Below are 25,763 nucleotides of genomic sequence, written 5' to 3'. Positions count from 1 at the left end.
TAAAACCACAGAATAGGGATGGATACTTACGTGTAAAACCACAGAGTAGGGATGGATACTTACGTGTAAAACCACAGAGTAGAGATGGATACTTACGTGCAAAACCACAGAATAGGGATGGATACTTACGTGTAAAACCACAGAATAGGGATGGATACTTACGTGTAAAACCACAGAGTAGGGATGGATACTTACGTGTAAAACCACAGAGTAGGGATGGATACTTACGTATAAAACAACAGAGTAGAGATGGATACTTATGTGTAAAACCACAGAGTAAAAAGGCATAAAAGGCATTTATTTTCTCAAAATTGATTCCTTTAGAATTCTTTTTGATGTCATTTCTTATACTACTAGATACTACTACCGCTTTGGAAACAAATGGCGCTCTGAGAGAGAAGAAGCGGCGCAAGAAACTCTCCCAGCATTCTTTTCTTTGCGCTCTTTTCAATAAAAATATACAATATTGTACAGTCATTTCTATCGCTATAAAATAATCACAATCTAGTCCCAGGCTGTCCGATCATTTAGATATTCAACAGTGGAGTAATAGGACAGAGCCATTTTTTTATAAAACATTTAAATTTATTTATAGATAATGCCTGAACAGTGGCTGGGACTTTATTGTAGAAGTGTATACATTTACCCTTAAAGCTATTATGTATCTTATGAAGCCTACTAGAATTAGTTACAAGCAATCCCTTATTTCTAGTATTATAATAATGAAAATCACTATTAAGAGCAAAAAGGTGACGATTTTTGTGAACATATATTAAATTTTCATAAATGTACTGACAATGAACAGTCATAATATTTATTTCTTTAAATTTTTCTTTGAGAGACTGTCTATAACCAAGCTGATATATAGCACGAACAGCTCTCTTTTGCAGTGCAAACACTATATCAATGTCAGCAGCATGACCCCATATTAATATACCGTACGTCATGATGCTGTGAAAATAACTAAAGTACACTAATCTAGCGGTCGCAACATTCGTGTACTCTCTAATCTTTCTAACTGCATATGCCGCAGAGCTGAGTCTATCTGCTAGATGGGTAATATGTGGACCCCACTGAAGCTTTTTATCTAACGTGATACCCAAGAAGACCGTAGTGTCCACAAGTTCCAATCTCTGGTCATTTAAAAGTACGTTGGTTTGTACCTCCGCTGTGTTTGGTGCAATAAACCGTAAACACTGTGTTTTTTTACTGTTTAAGTGCAGATTATTCGTCTCAAACCAACGCACTATCTTTGAGAGTGCATTGCTTACCTCGTCATCAATATCTGCACGTCGCTTCACCTTAAAAATAAGTGAAGTATCATCAGCAAACAATACAATCTCATGGCTATCATCTACCACAAACGGTAGATCGTTAATATATATAAGAAACAAGAAAGGACAGAGAATAGAACCCTGTGGAACACCTATTTCCACAGGTTTACCCGAAGACCGTTTGCCATTTACATCGACTATCTGAACTCTTTCGCTTAAATATGATTTTAACAGATTTAGGGCTCTATTTGTCACTCCATAATGCTTTAGTTTTAGGAGTAAAGTGTCATGGTGGACGCAGTCAAATGCTTTTGACAAATCACAAAAAATGCCCAATGCATCCTGTGACTCTTCCCAGGCGTCAAAGATGTGCTCAATGAGTCTAGTACCCGCATTAATTGTTGATAAGCCCCTAGTGAAACCAAACTGATTTTTGTTCATTAATTTACAAAAATACATTTGTAGCTGTTGAAGTAGAGATGGATACTTACGTGTAAAACCACAGAATAGGGATGGACACTTACGTGTACGGTAATGATAAGAAGAAGGCGACCAAAGACAATTTACAAATTTTTAAAAAGTACTTAAAATGCACTATGGCACGGAAAATTAGAATGCTGGTCACCGTATTTCTTTTAGTTGTACCTAAGTATCCATTCCTACTCTGTGGCTTAGACGTAAGTATCCATCCCTACCCTGTGGTATGTGTGATGTGTCATCAAGTATTATGATCGTCTGAGGCGTTAATGAGTGAAGGCATAACAAACAAACAAACAAACATACCAAAAATACTTAATATATAATATTAAATATTTTGAGTTCTGTTTTTCACTGTTATTATTTGAAGGTACGCGTATAGTAACCAGCCCAGGCCCAATAAAAAAAAATGTTGTACGTGTGTGTGTACCAACATATTGGGAATTAAAGATAAAAAGAAATTATTGGCGTAGGTATAGTAGTAAATCAAACATCATTGCCGACTGACGTAACGAACGTTATTTAGATTTGACGTACTAAAAAACTACGTTTAAAAAAACCGACTTCAAAAATTGAATTTATTTAAAACACCTCTTATGCAAACCTTTAATATTAATTAATAAATAAAAATTTATATGTTTTAGTTATTTATATGTAGTTGTTTCGATTTTACCACCATGTTCTTTTTTAAATTATCCGTTTAGAAATGACCAGTACTTGTCTTATAGGCTGCAAGTCCTAGGTCATCTTTTAAAATACGCGACATGGTTCTAGGCTTGTTCTAGGTGCTATCTTCATCTACCGAGATAAAATCTTTTGCTTTTGGACAGGATTTTTTCGAATTCTTTCCCTTACTGCTTTGACCACCTTTCGTTCGAACAATACGTGGACGGCCAGATCTTTCTTTTAATATTTATTTTCTTTCTTATATTTTATGTCACAAACAAAGGAGGTCTCATTGTACCTATTAATAGCCCGGCACACAAACATTTTACTAATACCAAGCGTATGGAGAGTTTTAAAAATTTCACCCCACTCCATTTTAATATCGCAAAATAATGTCACAATAATATGTCTACAGTGATATTGTACAATGTATTGGCGCCAAAATGAGAAAAGTCAATGAACAATCATAAAAAAAAAATGACAGTTTCCAAATTCAAATGTAATATTGTGTTTATTTTTAATTGTAATTTGTAACAGTACTTATGGCCAGACTAAGTATATGTGTCACTTTTGTAATCACTAAGGAGTATTTGAACAATAAATTAAATTACATAACGTAACGTGATCCAGGTATAAATTGTCGGGTTATATTATAATGAATATTAACAACTTCGATTGCACCACAGAGCCTTTTCGGATCCAAATCGACAATTAACCTCCGAGTTAAACGTCGGTTTCTTAAGAGCACTTGATACTGCCAACAGTGATGTAACTACATAGTTATATTATATATATACATAGGTATATAGAACAAAATATAATAATTAATTGCATTTAATATTTTATTGCTCGTCCTAGTTTAAATGTTTTAAAAAGTTGAATATTAAATTTGCCTTTCTGTAAATATCGGCTCATCGTCGTTAGTTTCGTAAAGTTATCTTCCGTAGTCGGAACCTTTGTAGGTCTACTCCAAAGACTATTCACTATCACACATTTGTTGAAACGATCACGCAATTCAGCGGATACTTTAACTAGAAATAAACGAAATTTCGCTATCGAAACCTTATTAGATTAGAAATTTTCTTTCCTAGTGGGTTTCCGATATGAAGGAAAGTAATGAGTTTCAATAAGGTGCATGTGTGTGTGTATATATGTTTTTATAGAGATAGGAAAATACGTAGTCAGTGCCTTGATGCTGTGGCTCGGTATCTGACTCAGAATTGCCTCTTCTGACGTCAGCCTCTGTTTCCCCCGCGGTACCACTGTTAGACATCGCTTCACGCTCTTCCTTGGTGATATAGTTAGTCTCAGAGTCCTATCCTTGCATAGCATTACAGCAGCATTGCAGCATTTCTGTCAAGTATAAGCTTCACGTGCCCCACGCTGCCTTTGATGACAGTATCGCTCTTACAAAAGGTCTCTGGCAGATTTGGTTGTTCTAGAACAATCTTCCAAGTCATGCGTAAGGAGTTGAAACGAGCATGCGAAAAACACGTGCTCTGAGTCTTTGTTGGCTCCAGGGCAGGATGGGCACTCTGTAGACACATAATGAAATGGAAACAGTACAGATAAGTACGAAAGTATCCATGTCCAGTGAGCATTTTAGTAAGATAGTAACTCATCTTACCATACTTGTGGTTCAGCCACTTCTATAGGTAGAAGCGCAGCATCTCCAGACACAAACACATTGGTGCGATTTTTCTTCGAGCGCGTTGGGCTCTAATGGAAACTTCATATTATGTGAGCACAAATGTGACGCCTGTAATGCCCTCCTCCTTGTTTTCTCCTCCTATGTTAGGCATTAGTCTTGCTAAAGGCGCTTAAACTAACGTCGCTTACGTGTTCAGCTTACTGTTATAATGGAGTCGAGCATCGGTGGTGGTGGGAGCTTCACTCCTGTGGTGTATTTGTCGTGTGCGCGGGCGCGTATTTGTCGTCGATTAGTTAGTAAACTGAACATTTCAATTTGGGTTCTAAATGATATTCTTTTTGCAGAGAAAACCATGATGAAGCTGTGTTCTGGCTCTTCAGGATATCATACTTATGGTACTCGGGTTTGGGCTGCTTAGTGACACTAGTGGTTGGCATGTTGGTCTCCGTGATAACCGGGGTGACAGACCCCGCGCAAGTGCCCATTGACATGATCTCACCACCTGTGATCTCGTTTCTCAATTCGTTACCAACGAAGGTCAAGGTAAGATGTGATTATCCTAACGCTTTTATGCGTAATTTTATATGTAGGCAGAGGCTTCGATGCTCTATTGCATGTCAATAGTGAATTATTGAGGACAGTAAAATATTCCTACGTTAGTAATGGTGCCTCCGTACTTAGAGGTTACATTATTTTATTTGTACATCCGCTTTAATCATAATATGAGATCCTACTAGAGTTATATGATAGACTGCCATGGATGGTCTTTTGAGAAGACCAGAGGTATCTAAGGAGGATCCGGTTTTGATATGACTATACAAACCAACCAAGATTGTGTAGGGTAATATAATATTCTATAATACATACATAGAAAAAAATACTTCTATGTAGTATACATACACAAGAAGATTGGAATAACAATTTTGAATTGCGTGGGCAGGCAGAGAATGAGCATGCATGGTGAATATGCCTTGCAAACGCAGATGTATTAATACATGGCATACATTAAATTATTAATAATGATGACAATGTTTTATAGGTCACTTTAAACAATATCGGTGTTAGTTTGATTAAAACAACGTTCACGGCTTACAAAACAGTGCACGGGTCTTCTCGCTTGCTCGCAGACTAAACCAAAGAGAATTTAAATACTAGACTAAACGGCGTCGGAACCGAAACTCAGTGAGCAGAAATTTAAGACCACAGAGCTTGTCTAGTAGTAGGATACATAGAAGTCTAGTAGTGTGCATAGAAACGGATAATTCGATTACACTCGCTTGCTCTGAAACATTACTATGCTGCCGGGAATACAAAATAGATGCATGGTTCATTATTCACAACCCTGAACTTGTTTACATATTAGTAATATTGGTTAACAACACAATTTGTGATGCAGAAAGCATTGCGTGTGCCAACACGAATGGGGATAGAAAGGCGGCGAAGTTCGAGCGTGCGACCTCCGACCATCGCTGACGACAAGGACACGAGGAGACGACGGCGCCTCTCCGAGCTCGCTGGCGGAGTGTTCTACAGCGACGCACAAGCCCTCACTCACGGACACGACAATCCTGCGCTTGATAACGACGCCAAAGAACCAGGAGATCATAGCCGACGCACTAGTTTTAAGCTAGAACCGCTGTCGGGGTCCCAGTTTATACGCACCTCTACTTGCTAAATGTTTTAGGTTAGAAAAGCTGTTACACTAGACAACAATTTAATTTATTTTTAACACATTTGTCATGATTTTGTATGAGAAGCATAAAATTGTTTCGCGCATAATTGACTTGGTGAAAAATATTTTTTCTAATACTAGGACTAGATAAGTATTAAATAATGTAAAAGTGTTCTTTTATACCATGAATTTACTGATTAATAGAACTTCAGTTACTCTGAATAGGTAGGATTTTGAATTGCTTTAATTTCAGATAAACTTATATTCTACCAAACTGAAATTAAACACCAGGTTATTTTTTAATGCTTTTACCGATTCGAATGAAATTTAAGTGCTTAAGTATTTATACAAATCTAGGTAATACAGAGCTAGGTTTTTTTAACTTAATTATGCATATTATATTATTAAAATAACAATAATTCTTAGCTTTAAGTAGAAAGGTTAAATCAGATAATATTATTTTGCGTACCTATTGATTTTCTCAATATTAATATGTAGCTATGTCAAATAGAGACTTATAATTCTTTATGTAAGACATTTGCAATAATTTCCAAAATGTTGTCTGATAATCTAGAATTCTAGATTCAATTTTTTTTTAATAATATTAATACTTATTTTTTACACGCTTTTTATTAGCTTCACCTGTATGTATGTTTGTTTGAAACCGACTCATTTGGGCGCGATTTTGATCCAATTTAAACGGCCAGATTTCATTCAAACTTCGTAGATTTATCGAGGACCGTTGACAATACATTAATTTGATAAATTTATTCCATTTTTCAATTTGCAAAATAAGATTTTTGTTAATTTATATAATTTTTTCATCTATTGTCGATAAGGCAGAAATTGATGTTCATTTTAAATTTCAACCATTATCTTTAAAGCCAAAGCGTGTTTTTTAGTTTTTTTTTAAACTATTTTTATTACTAATTCGTTTAGGGCTTGCCTACCTGCACAATGTCACAATATGTAGGTACCTACACGCAAGCCGGTCAACCTAACTAAGAACCCAGGGGGCCTACTCCTAAAATCGATATTCGATAAATCGTCGCATTAGTCGTGTCGAATCCTACTCTTAGTTACATCGTAATCAATGTCGAAACGATGATTGAACGAACGAAACATTATTCGATATTATCGGCTACCCCTACTCTTAGTTGAAAATGTCAGAGACGAATATTCGAATTTCACAAATAATCAAACGTCACATTTACGTTAATCTCAACGACACCTTCTAGGCTGTCTGTGCTATTATCGTTTCAAGTTGTATAGATATATTTGCCATACAATATACATACTTAATAAATATTATTGAAATAATTATATGTTTTTTACTATTCAACAGGATTTTTTTACTACTAAGTCTTTTTGATGATCGTTTATTGCGTAGAAATAATGCAAATGGCCGCCTGTGAAATAGGAAGTCGACGAGAAGGGTTGAGTTACTTTTTTTTATTATCCGCAAGTTTTGTATTATTTATTCAATTTAAAATGGTCATATTATATTAATTACATATTTTTTTAACATTTACATTATGTGTAAATGATACCAAATTGGTAATGCAGAGTCTGGCATGGTCCTTAGCGCCTTGACTATGTTTTGACTTTTGGATACTTAACAGCGACATAGCACAGATAATATTTAGGTTTAAACATATTTCATTCACACTAACATCGTAAAAAAATAAAAATATTAGTCTATCAGTATTATTGTATCGTTGTCGATTTCGCAAGTAGATCTCCTGAGTCGAGAAGCGACCATTCTCCCTCTCCGCATTCCCCACCCCGCCGTCGTCATGTTAGTAACGTTAGCATCTTAGCACACTGAGCACCCATAGATTATTATTCATTATTATACTGTTCTGTATCTGAACAAAACATAATTAATATTTGTAATTATTCAATATTTTTACTTGTATGGAATACACTAAAATGAGATATAAAAAAGTTCGTTACTAGTTCCGGTAACGAAAAGTACTATTAATTTTAAGGACACAACAATCGGGATAATATTCTAAATTTGTTTCTTGAATTTGTAACATTATTTTGTATGCGTCCTTGATATTTTTGACTTAACGCCCGGTATTGGCCAAAAACTTTTTTCAAGAGCTCCACCGAGCATCAAGCAGTATTTTGTGATTTTATGCTCACCTTTCAATAAAAATTGAACGATAATTAAGTGCGAGGTTAAATTCTATTTTTACTAGCCCAGTTGATTTAAACGGCTTTTGTTGATTTTGTCTTGCTGACCGTACTTCCTAGAACTGTCATTCGAGCCAGGTCGCGAGTTAAGTTGACGGACTTTTAGGTAATCATGATATCCTACGCTTTAATTTTTAATTATGATTATTTTAGGACCTTGTTATAATCTCCATTCTTATTACAATTAATATTTAAAAATGTTTAAGGTTTAAATGGTTGTGCTATTGCTACTGCAGTCTTCTTTACTTTTTAAATTATAATAATTTCTAATAAAGCATGAATAAATATATATATTTTATGGATTATTATCTATCGACTTCATGTCTGAAATAAATGATTTATTATTATATCTTTTTCTCGTTTAATTTAAGACTTATTAAATCCCAAACATTTTATTCATAAATAATACATAATACTTACCAAAATAAGTGAATTTCTAACCTACAAATAGCCGTTATTATTTTAAAATACCTATATCGTTATTCTTAAATAAATACATTGGTATCATAAGTAGGTATTTTTTAAGAGATTTCCCTCGACCCTAGTTTTTGCCTTAATTTTCTATTTGTGGCTTTTTTTGCTGTGTTGTTCCCGCATTTTTTAGGGTTCCGTACCACAATAGGAAAAACGGAATCTTTAAAGGATCAGTATGGTGCCCGTCAGTCCGTCCATCTGTCAGCCAAGGCCCTTTAACAGCCTACCGTAACTCTTAGAAAAAAGCGATTGGCTTGTATGAAACGTGCAGTCATGGAAAGATTGACAGATGACGGCTATAATCTTGTAAAAACGGATAAAGCTGAAATCCACTACGTTATAAGCAACTGTTCGCTTTCAAACTTACCCGGATTATACTTCGTCGCCAATCGCCATACTGTAATTACTATTATTTCAAACTTATGTCAAATGACTGCACGTTTTATACTAAACTAAATTTGTTTAATATTAATTATTATATTAATTATATGTATAGTTGAAATTAAAACTATATACAAAAATCAAACTTCTAATATAACAAAAAGATACGGCCGGTTTTCCACAACAATCATATATTTCGACATTCTGAAGGGAATCAAAATTTGTAGGATATATTCTGTTGACATAAAAGAATGAAATTTGGCAAGTAATAACGACTTATAGGTCCTATTAATTACTCATAGGAAAATGTCTGAAAACTATACAATTGTAATTAAATCATAAAAACCATGATCTTCATGCAAGGAACGACGATCCAACACTTTTTTATTTTTATGATGTTATAGTTTTCGATTTATGACCAAGAATGGAAGAAAACCTATTTCTCCTGTACTTAATAATACCTACCGATTCGTAATTGTCGTTTTTTTTTAAATCATCCTCCCGTCCTATTCTTTACCGCCCTTTATTTTTTTCTCATGTCCCACATAGTACCTACATCTTTTTTACCAACAATTATTTTTGTTTCTCTCATGTGATCCATCACAATTCAACCTTACACTTATTGTATCTTTTGTTTTATATTGGGAAATTCATATTGCGCAAATTAAATTTGAAAACAAAGCTTATGAACGATGCGAGACTCGAACCCGCGACCTCTCACATTCACTGCGAGCGCTCTTCCACTGAGCCAACCGTTCGAGTGATTTCATGTTCATAAATCTTGATATGTCTTGTTCAACTCCAGGTTGTGACTTCATCTACAGGATCTACTTTACAGTTGATCCTGCTCAACCCCAATATTTGTATTTGTCGGCGTTACGCCAGGGTTTCCTTGAATTGTCCATCATGAAGAAATACAACACTAAGCATTTCTCGGTTTATTGAAGCACAACTGCTAGAATAGATATGAACCGTCTTTACATAAAACAACCGGATTTATAGCTTCCGTACAATAGATGAAACAGAGTAGATACAACTTATTTTAAAACACAAATACAATTAGGTATTGTAAAATAATTCCTAAATACAGCTCAATAAATGTATTAGTGAATTTATATAACTTCAAATGATTTATATAATAGTTTGTTCATTTAATTTGAACAAACATTACGAAGTAAGAAGATGGCGCTGCAAGCAAATTTCGAAATACAATTAAGAAACACTTAATGCAAAAAATAATAAAGTTTGCTACAGAATAACGATATTAATTCTAATACAATTTAATTTGAACATTTTCACATTCAATTAAGTATTTTAACAATAAATGAAACATGAAATATCTACAATCAATTCAAATAGTCAAAACAGTGTCTATTAAATTAGTTAGACCTTAATAAATAACAGTTTTATGTTTACAAATAGCTATGTGTATTTAAATCTTATATATTTCAGATATATCTATAATAATATATTAATTTTAACGAATAACTAAAACATAAATATCAATAGTTGCAAACAATTGACGGTAGGTGGCGATTTGCGCCCATATATACATATTGTATTAGCATATTGTTTTCAGATTTGAAATTGTGCTATTCAGAATACTTCTATTCAAACATACACCTAGGTATGACTGTTGGTAAAAGCTCAGAATGGTGATCCATAAGGTTATCATGGCAAAATAGGTACTAACAAGAGTTGAATACTGTACCTTATACTTGTTCTTTAAAATTTATTTGAGCAGCTGAATTTCTCGTCTATTTGGTGTGCAATTGAGCGAATAATGATTCTAACCGTTCTCAAGCGTAGCACCTATATATACCTAAATAACAACTAAAATCGATTTATCGCACTTTTGAATTGACACTCAGGGCACTCGCAGAAAATCCGCATATTATTCAATTGATAAATAATGTAACTACATTCAAAGATTTTTACGCTCAGTATTTTTACAGTTTTACCCACGTTTTAACTATCTATATCGTAATTTGTACCTAATTGGTAACTGTAAAAGTAGGTAGTTTTTTATTTTAAATTTCGTAATTGACTATCTAATAATGTTAGTTAATATATATAAATATATATTGTCATGTGTATATAATATGTATTATATGCAGCTTAAACCAGTTTGTTAGAATTAGGCAAAGTTATCAACGTTACCCGACGGATAACCCACGGGAATGTATCTCATAAATCGGGACACTGAAATAACTGAAATTTTAACATATTTTTTTATTTTTTTATTTATGTAATAGGTACACACAACAGATTAACAACAAATACATAATAAACAAAAAAAACTATCGGCTACATACAAGATAGGCTGCAACTCCACGAGGGTGTGTACTCAGCATGTTTAGCATAAATTAATAACTATGAAAATACAACAATAATAGCGATTTTAAAACTAGCTTTAGGTGATGTAGTATTACAAAAGAAAAAGACAGAGAAAATTTATATTTGGACAAATAGAAGTGAATAATTATGGTAATAATATTAAGATTAAAAAAAATAAACTAATTAAGGAATCTATATAAACTAGATTTCCATTTACAAACAGATGAACTGTGGATGTCAGGTACTTCACTGATTTCAAGTAGTAGTGCATTGTATTGACGACAAATTCTATAGATAGGGTTATGGAAGGACACGTTATTATTGCAGAACGGAATGATAAAAGGCTGATCATGTCTTGAAGACCGATTGGGAACCCTTAGATGAATATCCGACAAGAGGGTAGTAGAAATTGTGCCATCGAGTATTTTGTATAAAGTCGTTACGCCATGCAATTTGCGACGACTCTCGAGGCTCAGTAACTTGAAGTGAGATAGCCGTTCCTCATATGTAGTTAGCTCCCTTTTTAGACCAAACCTAATCGTCAATACGCGAAGAAGACGTCTTTGAATAGACTCAAGCATATCAGTATATGTATTATATTGAGGTGACCAGACAATGGAGGCGTACTCGATTTGGCTCAGGATTAGCGACTTATAGAGTAACAGTAAACTATTTGGTGACTTGAATTCTTTTGTAGCTCTACATATGAAGCCAGATAGCTTATAACATTTCTTGGCTATTGCTTCATATTGATATTTAAAAGTTAGTTTCGAGTCAAAAGCAACACCTAGATCCCGTAAAACAAACTTCCGCTCAAGTGGCATATTATCAATTTTATAGTCAAACAAAATTGGGTTTTTAATAAGAGTGAAAGATATTATGGAGCATTTTTTTATATTCAAACTCATACTATTAGCACTACACCAATCAAGTAGAGTATCAAGATCCAATTGTAGGTCAATACAGTCACTAACAGTTTTAATTCGACTAAAAATTTTAAGGTCATCCGCATAAAGTAGGGAAACATTTCTTAGCCTAGGGATCAGATCATTAATATATATAATAAACATCAATGGGCCGAGATGGGATCCCTGAGGGACGCCGGGTATGATAGAGACTCGTCGTGAGTAGAATCCCTTTAGAGAGCTACTAATTGACTACGATTGGATATATAAGATTTTATCCAACGTAAGAGGCAGCCATGCACACCCATAGTCTCCAATTTACAGGTCAATATTCTATGATTTACTCTATCAAAAGCCTTTTGAAAGTCAGTATAGATAGAGTCAACTTGACCATGATCGTTGAAAGCTCTACAAATAAAGTCTGTATACTCCATCAAGTTACTGGCAGTTGACCTTCCTTTTAAGAAAACGTGTTGCTTCTGAGTGATATGCGGGATAAAGTGGTGGTATAGGTGGTCGTAAACTAAGGACTCTAATATTTTGGCAAAACTGGATAAGATGCTTATAGGCCTATAATTAGTACAGTCGCTAGGGTCACCCGATTTGTGTATTGGTATGATATGTGCTTCTTTCCAAACATGAGGAAAAACACCAGTTTGTAAAGATTTGTTAAAAATCAAGTAAAGAGGGTCTATGAGAGCCTCTGAGCAATGCTTAATAAAGTAGGGAGGAATGCCATCAGGCCCAGCTCCTTTGTTGGGATCCAATGCATTGAGTTTCTTTAAAATATCCTCTTTAGATATGTGCACTGAAAATGGAGGATAATTAAGGCTGACTTGATAAAGAATCGTTCATGTGCCTATCTGGTTCAAATACTGATGAAAAATACTCGGATTTCATTAAAGTTACAAACAATCGGCATAAGCCGTGTGCTTAACTTTAAAAAAAGAGGCTTTTATTTTCTCAAAATTCCTTTAGAACTCTTTTTGATGTCACTTCAAACACTACCACCGCTTCGGGAACAAATGGCGCTCTGAGAGAAAGCGCAAGAAACTCTCACAGCATTCCTTTTTGCGCCCTTTTTAATAAAATATATAATAATGTACTGTCATTGTTATTGCAATAAAATACTCATAATCTGGTCCCAGCCTGTTCGATCACTTAGATATTCAGCTGTAGAGTAGTAGGATTTACGAAAGAGACATTTTTTTTAAACCTTTTAATTTATTTATAGATAATGCCTGAACAGAAGCTGGGACTTTATTTTAAAATATATACATTTTCTCTTAAATCTGTTATGTCTCTTATGAAGCCTACTAGAATTAGTTATCAAAAGTAGTTACTTTTACTATGTTAATAAAAACTTTTTTTTAGTCTGCTTTTTTTTTAATGAACAGATACTCAACTAGCTGTTTAGACTCTGGAATTATGTTTCATTAATTCCATCGAAATGTAATGACGAAATTGGTGTTAAACTACTTTTTGGTTATTTATTTGAAGTATTGTAATGATACAAGCTACCTAGAATTATGAATTAATCTGAAAATGCCAGTGAAACAGGTTATTTACCAAGGTGCCCGTTTTTTTTTTGCAAAAGAGTGTATTTCATGGCCCGACTAGCCACATACCTACTTTATAAGATCGGAGAAGTCTTTTTGCATAACCTACGTAAGGTTCAGTTTTTATCTGTTGGTTTTCATGACATTATAAAGAAAAAAAGCGACCAGTTCGAGTCGGACTCTCCTATGAAGGGTTCCGTAGCAGCAAGTAACATAATAGTAATATTCAGTTTAGAAAAAATGATATTAGAAACCTCAATATCATTTTGAACACCTATCCATAGATACCCCACACGTACGGGTCTCATGAACAAATATTTTGAGTTTCAGTTCTAAGTATGGGGAACCACCAAAAATTTTTTTTTGTGTGAAAATTTTAATGCGGTTCATAGAATACATCTTTTTAACAACTTTCAACAGTATAGTTCTCATAGTTTCGAAAAAATTGTGACTGTGACATACGGACGGACATACAAATAATGATACCTATATAAACGATGCAATAATAAAACAGGAAAGGCATCGAATTTACGACATCCAAACACCCGTGATGTACGTAGTATTTTCATGTCGAAATTGAGTTTGCAAAATAATCATGGGACCTTCAAAAAAAGCGCGTACACCTTCCTTAAAGGCCGGCAACGCTCCTGTGATTCCTCTGGTGTTGCAAGAGATTGTGGGCGGCGGTGATCACTTAACAACAGGTGACCCGTACGCTCGCTCGTCCTCCTATTCCATAAAAAAAAAATTAAAAATAAATCTTAATGTGTTATCCTTAGATACGAAATTGGAGTCTGTGTCCCTAGAGCCTAGAGGCTATCGATCTACGCACTTATCCTCTTAATTGGACCATTAATACGAGTCGAGTATTGTATTTTGATCTATTAAATAATTAAATTTTCTAACCAAAAATTATGAACGATGCGGGACTCATACCCGCGACCTCTCTGGTTCCGTCCGAACGCTCTTACCAACTGAGTCAACCATTCGAGTGACGCATGGATCATAAATCTTGGCATGTCTTATTCAACTCTCAGGTTTTTTTATGGAAATAAGGGACGAGACGAGCAGGTCATTCAGCGGATGGTAATTGATACGCCCTGCCCAATGCAGTGCCGCTCAGGATTCTTGAAAAATCCAAAAATTCTGAGCGGCACTACAATTGCGCTCGTCTTGAGACATAAGAATGTTAAATCTCATTTGCCCAGTAATTTCACTAGCATACTGCAAACATAACTGCTTCACGGCAGAAATAGGCTGTTGTGCAAAGGAGCCTCCCACTGGTAATTGTTAGTTGTTGCTCAATATGGTTATAAATTCAATTTGTATCATATATATATAATCACAGAAATGAGCGATATCATTTTAAAAATAACAAATTGTCTATTAAATACTAAGCTTTTTTTTTTTCAATGAAACTGAAAAAGGTGAGACAATATGAGTAAAAATAATAAATAAACTAATTATAAGTCACTTTAATTTATTATTAACAAACAAAATAGAATTTCTTTAATAATATAAATGCTAAGACCTATCATACATCATTATAATACAATTTTTGTATTGCAATATATTTTATTATATTCAACATGATAGAATAGATAATTTGAAATTCTGTGCTTCGCTTACAGTTTATTATGTAGATTATTAGATAATTTATATGTGTAGATAGAGCCTCGCTTGCTGAGAGACAACCGATGAAAACAGGCCAAGTTTATTACTTTAGTGTGCGTGACAGGCTACTCAAGCTACTCTTGCACTCGCGACTTGTATGTCACTTTGTGTTGGCACTTGACGATGGCAGATGTCATAATGGCGGCTGATCGGCTTATATTAGTGTAAGTGTGTGCGTGGAGCTATGTATTTACACGTTAACTGGCTTGTTTTGATGCTTCACTGTTATGTAGGTGACACGGAGTCCTTATTTTTTACTAGTCCGTGGTATAGACAGAGCTTCTTGCTGCTAGACAACCGATGAAAACAGGCCAGGTTTATTACTTTAGTGTGCGTGACAAGCTACGTCTTACACTCGCGATTCGTATGTCACTTTGTGTTAGTGTGCGTGCATTCCCCAAAATAGAGGTTAACTCTCAATCTCAATTTTTTTAAACTATTCACAGCTGTCACAGTCTATCTAAACATATAAATGATCTAAGTTATTATAAGTGATTATTATCTAAGACAGAAGATCCTGTTTCTGTTGCATCTGCTGTTGATGAATCTCTTGCATAGTGGAGACAGGTAGGGTGGCACTAACGTTGATAGGTGGCATGCCTGGCAGGGAGACAGGAGTTACAACTGGCAGGCCACTTGAGAATGGCGGGGGGTTGATTTGTGTTTGATTGAAGCTACTCATATCGAATGTTGGCACTAAATTTTCTTGAGACTGTGGGTATGACGGCGCAGTTGGGACGTGGGGCTGGGTATAACTGGGCATTATTGGTATATAAGGCTGTGGCTGGTTCATGGGAATACCAGGCAAGTTAGGCAGTGGAGCAGGTGGCTGCATCGTAGACACTGATGGGATACTGCCCAGGTTCGTTAGAGTTGCATCGGCAAAATCTGGAAATTTAAATTATTCTATACTAGCTGACCCGACAGAAGTTGTTCTGTTCATTATAAAATAAAATCTTAAGTTTAAACGCAGCAGTCGAATAATATTGCAGTTTCTGATTCAGAAGTTTATAGGTTGAATATATAAATTGTGCATTTTAGTTGTTCTGTTCATTATAAAATAAACTCTTTCAGGTAGAATTTGGTAAAATCTGTACTTAGCTGACCTCTTCTCGGCAAAAAGAATATTCCTACCAAATTTCAAGTCTCTAGGTATTATGGTTCCAGAGATATCGTGATGAGTGACTATATACGAGGAAATCTCTTATATATAGATTAAACTAGCTGACCCAGCAAACGTTGTATTGCCGATATTAAAATCGCGATACAAAAGTAACTGTTGATCGTAGATGGGTGAAAATTTGAAGTTGGATGTATTTTTTAATGCTGACTCATAATCAAACAAATTAAAAAAAATGTCAAAAAAAATAAAAAAATCGTGTGGACCACCCTTAACCTTTAGGGGAATGAAAAATAGATGTTGGCCGATTCTCAGACCTCAGACCGGGAACGAACATTGTGACACGAGAATTTTATATATAAGATTATACTAAATATTGTTATTCTGTCATTTTAGCTAATTAGGCAAATGCTTTTTGGTAAAAGGCCTCAGTTGCGAAAAAAGAGCATCACAATTTACATACGGTCGCCTGGAGGTCGTCTCCTGGCGCTAGTGCGTGAGGGCGTGAGTCCATTGAGCGCCTTGTTGTGCAGGGCAAAGTGGAGGACACCATAGGGCGCCCATCCGATGGACCGACTAAATTAAGCCTGCTGTGGGCGGTCCATTGAACGAGTGCACCAGACTGTCTTCCAGCAGGGAAAAGTGGCGAATGCCCGTGGGGCGAATTACATCTGCCCCAAAAGATTTCACATCGTGATGACCACGACCGCTCTGTCAAGAGACGACGAAGAAGAAGAGGTCGTTATTCGACCATACTACATAAAAAAAAATAAGAATCTTAAGTTTAAACGCAGCAGTCGAATAATATTGCAGTTTCTGATTCAGAAGTTTATAGGTTAAATATATAAATTGTGCATTTTAGTGCGAATTTTAGAAGAAAGTCAGTTCACTTGTGCATATTTTAAATTAAGATAATTTATATACGCTTGATCAGTGTTAGGTACTCGTATACTCATTCAAAAACTCACTGGATGCCAATCTTGTAATTTCTAAAATTCTGATGATTTAAAACGGTTTAGTGGATCTAAAATATGGAATGGCGTTTGATATAGTCTTTTTTTTATGATAATAAGGGACGAGACGAGCAGGACGTTCAGCTGATGGTAATTGGTACGCCCTGTCCATTACAATGCAGTGCCGCTCAGGATTCTTGAAAAACTCAAAAATTCTGAGCGGCACCACAATTGCGCTCGTCACCTTGAGACTAAGATGTTAAGTCTCATTTGCCCAGTAATTTCACTAGCTACGGCGCCCTTCAGACCGAAACGCAGTAATGGTTTACACATTACTTTTACGTGATGCTTCACGGCAGCAATAGGCGCCGTTGAAGTACCCATAGTCTTTAATCGACTTCAAAAAAGAGAAGGTTCTCAATTAGATCGGTATTTTTTTATGTATGTACACCGATTACGCTGAGATTTATAATATTAATTAGATGCGAAATGTTTGCCATATGGTCCCATAAATATTTGACATAGTTTGGCCCGGTACTTTTCATTATATGAACATTTTTTATGAAAATTTTTGTTTACGTGGATGATATAATTACAGTTTGTGTGCTGCTTTTTTAAGTTTTCATTTACCTTGATTGTATATTCTTATTAACCCGTGCCCTGATAAGTGGGGATTAGGCTACCTGTCATTCATAGCTCACAAGAACGCTTCACGATATTTCACTATCTCACAAGAACGTGAAATACGGTTTCTACGTTAAACTACATTAATTTAATGATTTTGTTTTTTGCCTATGTATCTACGTTTATTACTTCATTCAGTTTGTTAATAACTTATGTCACACGTGAATGTTTGATATAAAAAATTTAACAAAAAAAACAACCGCCTTCAAAAACACAATTCCAAAACAATAGATATAATGTGCACTAAAAAGTATAAAAATAATTGCGTATTTAAATACAATCTTATAAATTCATCTTATTGTAATTACGATTATTGTAATTTTTGGAATCGGTGTCCTTCCGCTGCAACCCGCTCTCGTCTCTCACCTCCTCACAACTCAAGCACATCTCACCTATAACTATGTATGTAGTAACAAACCTATCTTGGATGACACCGACTCCAAAAATTACAATAATCGTAACTAGAATACGATTTGAGGTAACAAACATAAAAAAAAATACCGACTAATTGAGAACCTCCTCCTTTTTTGAAGTCGGTTAAAAAGCCGAGCCACTTAAAGTATAATTAAGAAAATATTAAGATATGAATGTTAATGTGAACATATTTGAAATATTATATGTTTTAATAAACTATTATCATCACGGAGCATTAAAATTGTAATTATTATGACGAGTAGGTACTCACGATATATCTAATATATAAAATTCTCGTGTCATGGTGTTAAACTATGAACTCCTCCGAAACGACTTGACCGATTCTCATGAAATTTTGAGTGCATATTGGGTAGGTCTGAGAATCGGACATCTATTTTTCATTACACGAATTTTTTTTTTACTTTATTGACATTTTTTTTTTAAATTTTGATTATGAGTCAGCATTAAAAAATACAAACAAATTCAAATTTTCACCCATCTACGATCAACAGTTACTTTTGTATCGCGATTTTAATATCGGCAATACCCTCACTGGCCGCCTAGACAGGCTATGGCATTGTCTAAAATTTGTATATTATTTTTTTTATAAAACGGATACTTTCTGATTATATAGAACAAGAAAAAAAAATTAAGTTGTAGCTTCTAAATATTAATTGAAGGAGGCGTTATTTTGCGGAAATCCATAATCCTCCAAAGTGTTAATTCCACCGCAGGAGACAGTCACGTGTCGAATTGTTTGAAGACGAATATTGGCGAAAATAACACTCAAGAAAACTCAAAACATTTGCTTCTAAATATAATTGCATATGCATACATTATGAGTAGTGATGGGCCGAACATGGGTTTCACCGAATACGAACATTCGGCCGAATATTCGGTTCGGTAAAAGTTTTACCGAATACATTTATTTTCCTTCAATTAAGACCTGATTATAATATATTATTCTAAAGAGTTTACACAGCAGCATAATCCCAAAACAGCTAGATAGTCGATACCTATATTTTGCACTAAGTTATTATCTTTTTACCAACCTACTTTAATTGAAAATAAAGCTTCAGTGACGACAAAAACAGAAAGCTATACTCTAAAATACTTACCTCATTACACTGTACACTCAAATCATGATAATACACGGGTCAATAACAGTAAAAAGTTTGAGTATCACTTTGCCGAATATTAGGTGATTCAGCCGAATATTCGGTAAAGCTGCCGAATATGCCGAATACCGAATATAAAACGAATATTCGGCCCATCTCTAATTATGAGCGCCAATAAATCACATAATAATTTTGTTAGGTAACATTTAATTACAATACTGTAATTGAGATTACATTTATTTACTTATAACTTTTTACTAGAAACAATTATATTTTTTTAGTAATTTGTGTAGCCACCAACAAACCATTAAGAAGTAATTAGTTTATCGATGTCTGATTGTAATATTAGTTTGTTATCACAATTGTCGTTCATAATTATTTACTTATCAAGTAGAAAAAGAAAAAAAGATAGCTACGGAAGAAGCAACATAAATTTAAAAGAATTTTGTACCGCTAGTAAGCAGTAATCAATAGAATGCCGAAACGTATCTAAAGAACGATAAAAAAAATTAAAAGTAATACTGTCCTTCGCTTTTATCACAAATCGGTTTGCATGTGCCTGCCTTCAATTGTCAGCTTAGTACTTTTTCCCAAATGCACATTAAATTCCACCAAAGTAATTATGGCTTAAACTCTCCTCTACAGCTAATGTTACAATTATATAATTGTATTTTTAATATAGATGAAAACACTGATATCTTCTTTTCAAACTTTCTTAATTTTAAAAAACAAATTTATATTGCTCTCCAAAATTTATAGATTTTAGATTTTAAAATATCACATGTATTTTTTATAGTAATGTTGTGCCTACCTATAATTTAAATACATTTAAACTATTTTATTATATTTGTTTAATTCTTAGTGCATAAGTTAATAAATTGTATTTAGTTGGTAAAATTTATTGAATTAGGCGCCACCTTGCGGAAATCCATAATTATACAAATGATTTAAGTTTTCTTTAGTGTTAATTCCGCCAATATTTGTTTTTTAAAACAATTCGCCACGTGTTTCGCCTCTACACGAGGCATAAAGGCATAAAAAGGCATAAAAGGCATTAATTTTCTCAAAATTGATTCCTTTAGAATTCTTTTTGATGTCATTTCTTATACTACTAGATACTACTACCGCTTCGGAAACAAATGGCGCTCTGAGAGAGAAGAAGCGGCGCAAGAAACTCTCCCAGCATTCTTTTTTTTTGCGCTCTTTTCAATAAAAAAATCAGGCATCCTCAGGACTCAAGACTCAATGAGTCTCGTGCCAGATTTTGGCGAGACAACACGTCCTGAGGATGCCTCGTGTAGAGGCGAAACACGTGTCGAATTGTTTTAAAAATCAAATATTGGCGGAATTAGCACTAAAGAAAACTTAAATCATTTGTATAATTTAGTTGGTAAGCCTTTATGAATAAATAAAAAAAAAAAAGTTAGTAAACATGTTATATAACTAGTAGTATGACTTGAGGGAAGGAGAAGTGGAACAAAAAGGCCACAGAATGGTATCCTAGGAATGGCAAAAGAAACAGGGGAAGACCCCGCCAAAGATGGGAGGACGACCGGGGCTAATTGGCAGGAGTGACCTGGAGCCCGGTTGCCTAACATAGAACTGAGTGGAAAAGGTTGGAGGAGTTCTATGACAATTGGCAATCAGCAGAAGACTACCTGGATTTTATATAAGTTAGATATAAGAAATTGTATTCATTATTGTTGAATAAAAGGCTTTAATATTTATAATGGTGAAATGAAATTTTCCTTACTTGCAAAATATGGACAATTAGGCAAATTATACCTCATTTGAATAAAAGGCCGTTGCATTTTTTTTTATAAAAATAAGGGACGAGACGCACAGGACGTGCAATGCAGTGCCACTCAGATTTCTAGAAAACCATAAAAATTCTGAGCGGCACTATAATTGCACCGGTCACCTGGAGATAAGATGTTAAGTCTCATTTGCCCAGTAATTTCACTAGCTACGGCGCCCTTCAGACCGAAATACAAAAATGTTTACATATTATTGCTTCACGGCGAAATAGGCACCGTTGTGGTAGCCATAATCTACCCGGAATCCTGTGCAAAGGAGCCTCCCACTGGTTAACGTGTTGCAACAAATTTCACACATACAATACATGAAAGGTTTAAGGATCGCTGCCTTAACGGAAAACATATCTGATTACATTCTCTGCAGTAGTAGTATAAGAACTCTGAAATACACAAATAAAATTTCTCTCTTCTCTTGCAACTGAGCTAACCGTACGAATGACGTATCGTATAGTCCGAGACAAGTTTATTGTAAAGATATTAACGTTTTTAATAATATTTTACAGTATTTCAAATTAATTTTAATCTACCTGTGGCAACTGATGTGTAAAACTGAATTCTTATCATAATAAATTTGCATATCGTCGGCGAACTTAAGTTTTTTTTTCAGTGGGAAGAATATTTAATATGGCTGCAATAATTGTCCATAAAACATTGTTTTTGATAACTATTTTCGCTACTAAAAGGATACGTTTTCAATGACCAACTTTTTTTACCAACAAGAGTTAGATCTCTAAAGAACAAATCAAATTGAATTCACTATATTCGTTAGTCAAGGAAATGACTGTTATGAATGTCTTAAATTATTAATTAGTTTTACCATTTAACCAATTCGGAAAATGCTGAGAATTAATGAGAATAAGAAATTGAAAGAACAAGTTGATTTGAATATGATCGACAACAACAGACATCCATAAGAAACTCTCTCATAAAGTTCTCACACAGCTAACAAAACTCTTCACGTGTGTAAATTCCACAAGGAGTTGATTTTGTTCCTTTAAAATCAATAAATCTTATAAATAAAATTTTCGTGTCACAATGCTAGTTACCTTACTCCTCCGAAACAGCTTTTACGATTTTTACCAAAGTTTATATGCATATTCAGTAGGTCTGAGAATCAGCTACTATCTATTTTTCATCCCCCTAAATGTTAAGGGTCCACCCCTAATTTTTTTTTTTATAATTTGGACGTAATTTTTTTGTTTTTATTTTTTTATGATACAACATTAAAAAATACATACAACCCTAAATTTTCAACCCTCTACGAACAACCCCTATTTTTGTATCGCGATTTTTATATTATTCTGTTCCATCCACAAATCCGCTATAGAGTTGCAATATGGCAATGGATCAATACTGACAATAATTGTAGTACGATAAATTTGGTAGGTCTGAGAATCTACTTTTACTTACTTTACTTACTACGTTGCATCTACTTTTTACACCCCAAAAATTTTTTTATTACTTTATATGGGAATACGTTTACGGGGTCAGCTAGTAAATAAAAAAAAAAAGTTGGGAGACTGGCGTAGCTAAAACTTAATCGGCTTACAAAGAAACTTGGTATAAAGTTATACCTGAGAATAAACCAAGAGTATGCAAAAAGTTGACTACATCATTGACAACACTGTCAAAACAATGATAATTCTGAAGTTTTCCAAATGTCAGGCAACCTTGGAAATAAACGCGATAAACATACGTCCGAATAAACCAATCATATGCGAAATGTTAGGGTCACCACTGGACTATATTGGTTGTCATATTAATAAACATTTTATTACATTTGGAATAACAACATCTCAAGTCTATTTCTTAATATGCAAAATTATTACAGTTGAGCAGGTTGTATCAGCTTGCTTATGGGTCATATGTCATTCATATGATGTGAGACAATTTAGGCACATACAAAATTTGTATATTAAACATCAGAAGTAAGGAAGAATATTTCTTTTAGTCATTTTATTCAATACTAGCTGATACCCCTCGACTTTGTCCACTTACACACAGGACTGAGCACAAAGTAGAGGCATTTCCATTTAATATTTTAAAATAAAAGAATACTAGTCTTATGATATAAGCTGTTGCGACACTTTTCGTAAAAATAACGTGTTCTGCAAAATTGTAGCATATTTTTTTTTCTATCATCAAAAGTTTTCGCAGCACACACAATGTAAAGAATATTTTAGGTATTTTTTTATACCTTGGGTTACATTATTGGAGTTTTAGTAAGAATCCCTAATTTTTTGAAAATATAATATAGCCCTATGTCTACCCAGGAATAGTGTAGCGTCCCAACATTTTTCAAATCGTTTCAGTAGTTTTGGAGCCTATTCAATGCAAACAAACAAACAATCAAATATTTCCTCTTTATAATAGTGGTATAGATTTTACAGGGTGTATGTACCATTAAAATTATTATTAATATAGAGAAGTATACTTACTGGTAGAATATGTAGCCATACTAGATACAATAGATGTTCCTTGAGATAGTGCGGGTTCAATAACCACAGGCTCTTGCAATGGAACTGTCGGCGCAGTGCTAGCAGGAGTGGGTGGAACTGTTCCAGGGTTTACCATTGGCACTCCTGACAGGAACTGAGGTGCAGCCATCACTTGTTGTTCAACAGGAGTTGGAGTAGCTGTTGCAATTATTTCTTGTTTTGGAGATGATGCATTGCCATGCGGATGAACCTGAATATAAAATTAATTGCCAATTAAATATGGAATCAAATTTATGTACATGTTTGGTGTCATTCAATTTATTCTCTATACAGAAATTTTTCAAAGTTTGATATTGGAAAAGGTTGTACTGCAAATAATTCAGCTAAGTATATTTATAGATCCATCATGTTTTAAACACTGAATTATGTTCACTTTATATTGTATTATATAATATTTTTTTAACTCTTGGACATTCTGTGTTAATGACTAAAAATGTATTTTATGAATTTTTGCCCAACCGTAATGGATCTAACACCAAGCATCTGGAGCTCACTGGATGAATAAGAATGAACCCCTGTTTGCAACCATAGTTATTGATGAAAGCTGTGTTTTCACTATCCAAGTGCATTCAGACCACATGCAAGAGAAAAACATTTAAAAGTAGTAACTTATGGTAATCATAAGAAATAAATTCCAACATAAAAGACCATCGTTTGTGCAATCACTTATTCTTACAACAAATTTTCATGAAAATTTATTGTTGAGTTATATTTTAAGGACAAACAGATGGTCTATGGATGTATACAGTAATACAGATTATATTTCTCATCAGTTGAATTAAATAAGCTTCTTTTGTTTTTTCTTTATTTGCAAAACAAATAATACTGTTGACAATTATACATACCATCAGACTTGGTTGGCTAATTTCATTAGGTTGTGTAAGATTTTGCCCATTCCGAATTGGAATCCTATGAAGGTATCCATAGCCTATACCACATCCAAGACTGCCTTCACCACCCCAGTTATGATTTGGAGTGATCACAACCTCTCTGCAAAGATCCTCAGATACATTATAAACATATAATTTTAATGGTCTTCCTTCATGTGCCTCTATTAATGTATATAGATCTTCACTTTCATGCATCACGGAATCTGCACCAATTATATAATCTGTGAAAGGTCTTAAGCCTGCTAATTCAGCAGGTGAAGATGGGTGTACTTCCTGAAAAGCATTATAAATACACAATTTTCTAAAAATCTTATAAGAACAATTCAATTATGTAAAATATTACTAAGAAGTACTCACCAAAATGTGCCATACATTTTCTGTGGCTCCTTCAAAAGAACAAAACCGTATACTAACACCTATTAGACCTTCACCACCCCAACTTGCATTAGGTGTTATCATCACTTCTCTGACTGACTGAGTTTTACTGCTGTACACAAGCATCTTAATGGTGTTGTCAGTATTTTTCTTAAGTATTTCCTTCAAGGTATCATTGTCTTGGTCTAATCTTATATTATCTATGGCCACAATAAAGTCGAAAAATGGTTCTAGATTAGCTTTTTGACCAGGGGATCCGTCTTGAACCTGCAATAATATTGACGTGGACCGTTTAATAGCACAAAACATTGTGTTAAAATTTAAAACCGGATGCTTCGAAACACTACTCACTCGCAGAACATGGTATCCCTCGGATCCGCCTCCCGGCACTCCTAGACTCTGAGAAGATCCCATTGGGATCACAATATACAGTAAATGTTTTAAAACATTAAATAAATTAAGAGCTTATGTTTTGCTCTGCAGTACGATGGAAATTCTAAAATCCAAATGTCATAACATTGACAATGGCAATGACATATTTACGTGGCAGTGGCACTTGGCAGATGTCTCTTTTTTGATATTGATCATGATATTTTGTGATGTGTCTTCCATAGAATCCACA

General features: G+C 34.3%; 2 protein-coding genes across 2 annotated transcripts in view; one reads left to right on the top strand and one right to left on the bottom strand.

Annotated features, from left to right (window-relative positions):
- Positions 1–8,293, top strand: part of LOC126964993 (sodium-coupled monocarboxylate transporter 1-like) — a 48,096-nt gene extending 39,803 nt beyond the window's left edge. The window contains exons 12-13 of the mRNA XM_050808385.1: positions 4,413–4,611; positions 5,465–8,293. Coding sequence (XP_050664342.1) covers positions 4,413–4,611; positions 5,465–5,743 — 478 coding nt within the window. The 3' untranslated portion in view covers positions 5,744–8,293. The remainder of the gene's footprint in view (positions 1–4,412; positions 4,612–5,464) is intronic.
- Positions 8,294–15,061: 6,768 nt separating this feature from the next.
- On the bottom strand, positions 15,062–25,659 carry LOC126965038 (Golgi reassembly-stacking protein 2). The gene is made up of 5 exons (XM_050808466.1): positions 25,493–25,659; positions 25,124–25,408; positions 24,722–25,039; positions 23,817–24,066; positions 15,062–16,160 (listed from the first exon to the last, which is right to left on the bottom strand). The coding sequence occupies exons 1-5, from the start codon at positions 25,553–25,555 to the stop codon at positions 15,775–15,777; spliced, it is 1,302 nt and encodes a 433-aa protein (XP_050664423.1). The 5' UTR covers positions 25,556–25,659; the 3' UTR covers positions 15,062–15,774.
- Positions 25,660–25,763: the final 104 nt, after the last annotated feature.

Source organism: Leptidea sinapis, chromosome 6 (genome assembly GCF_905404315.1).
Source record: "Leptidea sinapis chromosome 6, ilLepSina1.1, whole genome shotgun sequence".
NCBI classification, from domain to species: Eukaryota; Metazoa; Arthropoda; class Insecta; order Lepidoptera; family Pieridae; genus Leptidea; species Leptidea sinapis.
This window is presented reverse-complemented; position numbering and strand designations above follow the sequence as displayed.

Bases quoted from the DNA above. Each gene is read 5' to 3' on its own strand.
- LOC126965038 (XM_050808466.1), bottom strand. From the start codon at position 25,555: ATGGGATCTTCTCAGAGTCTAGGAGTGCCGGGAGGCGGATCCGAGGGA. The intron at 25,040-25,123 runs GTGAGTACTTCT...AATGCTTTTCAG, and splicing joins AAAATGTATGGCACATTTTG to GAAGTACACCCATCTTCACC. The intron at 24,067-24,721 runs GTATGTATAATT...TTTTATATTCAG, and splicing joins TTAGCCAACCAAGTCTGATG to GTTCATCCGCATGGCAATGC.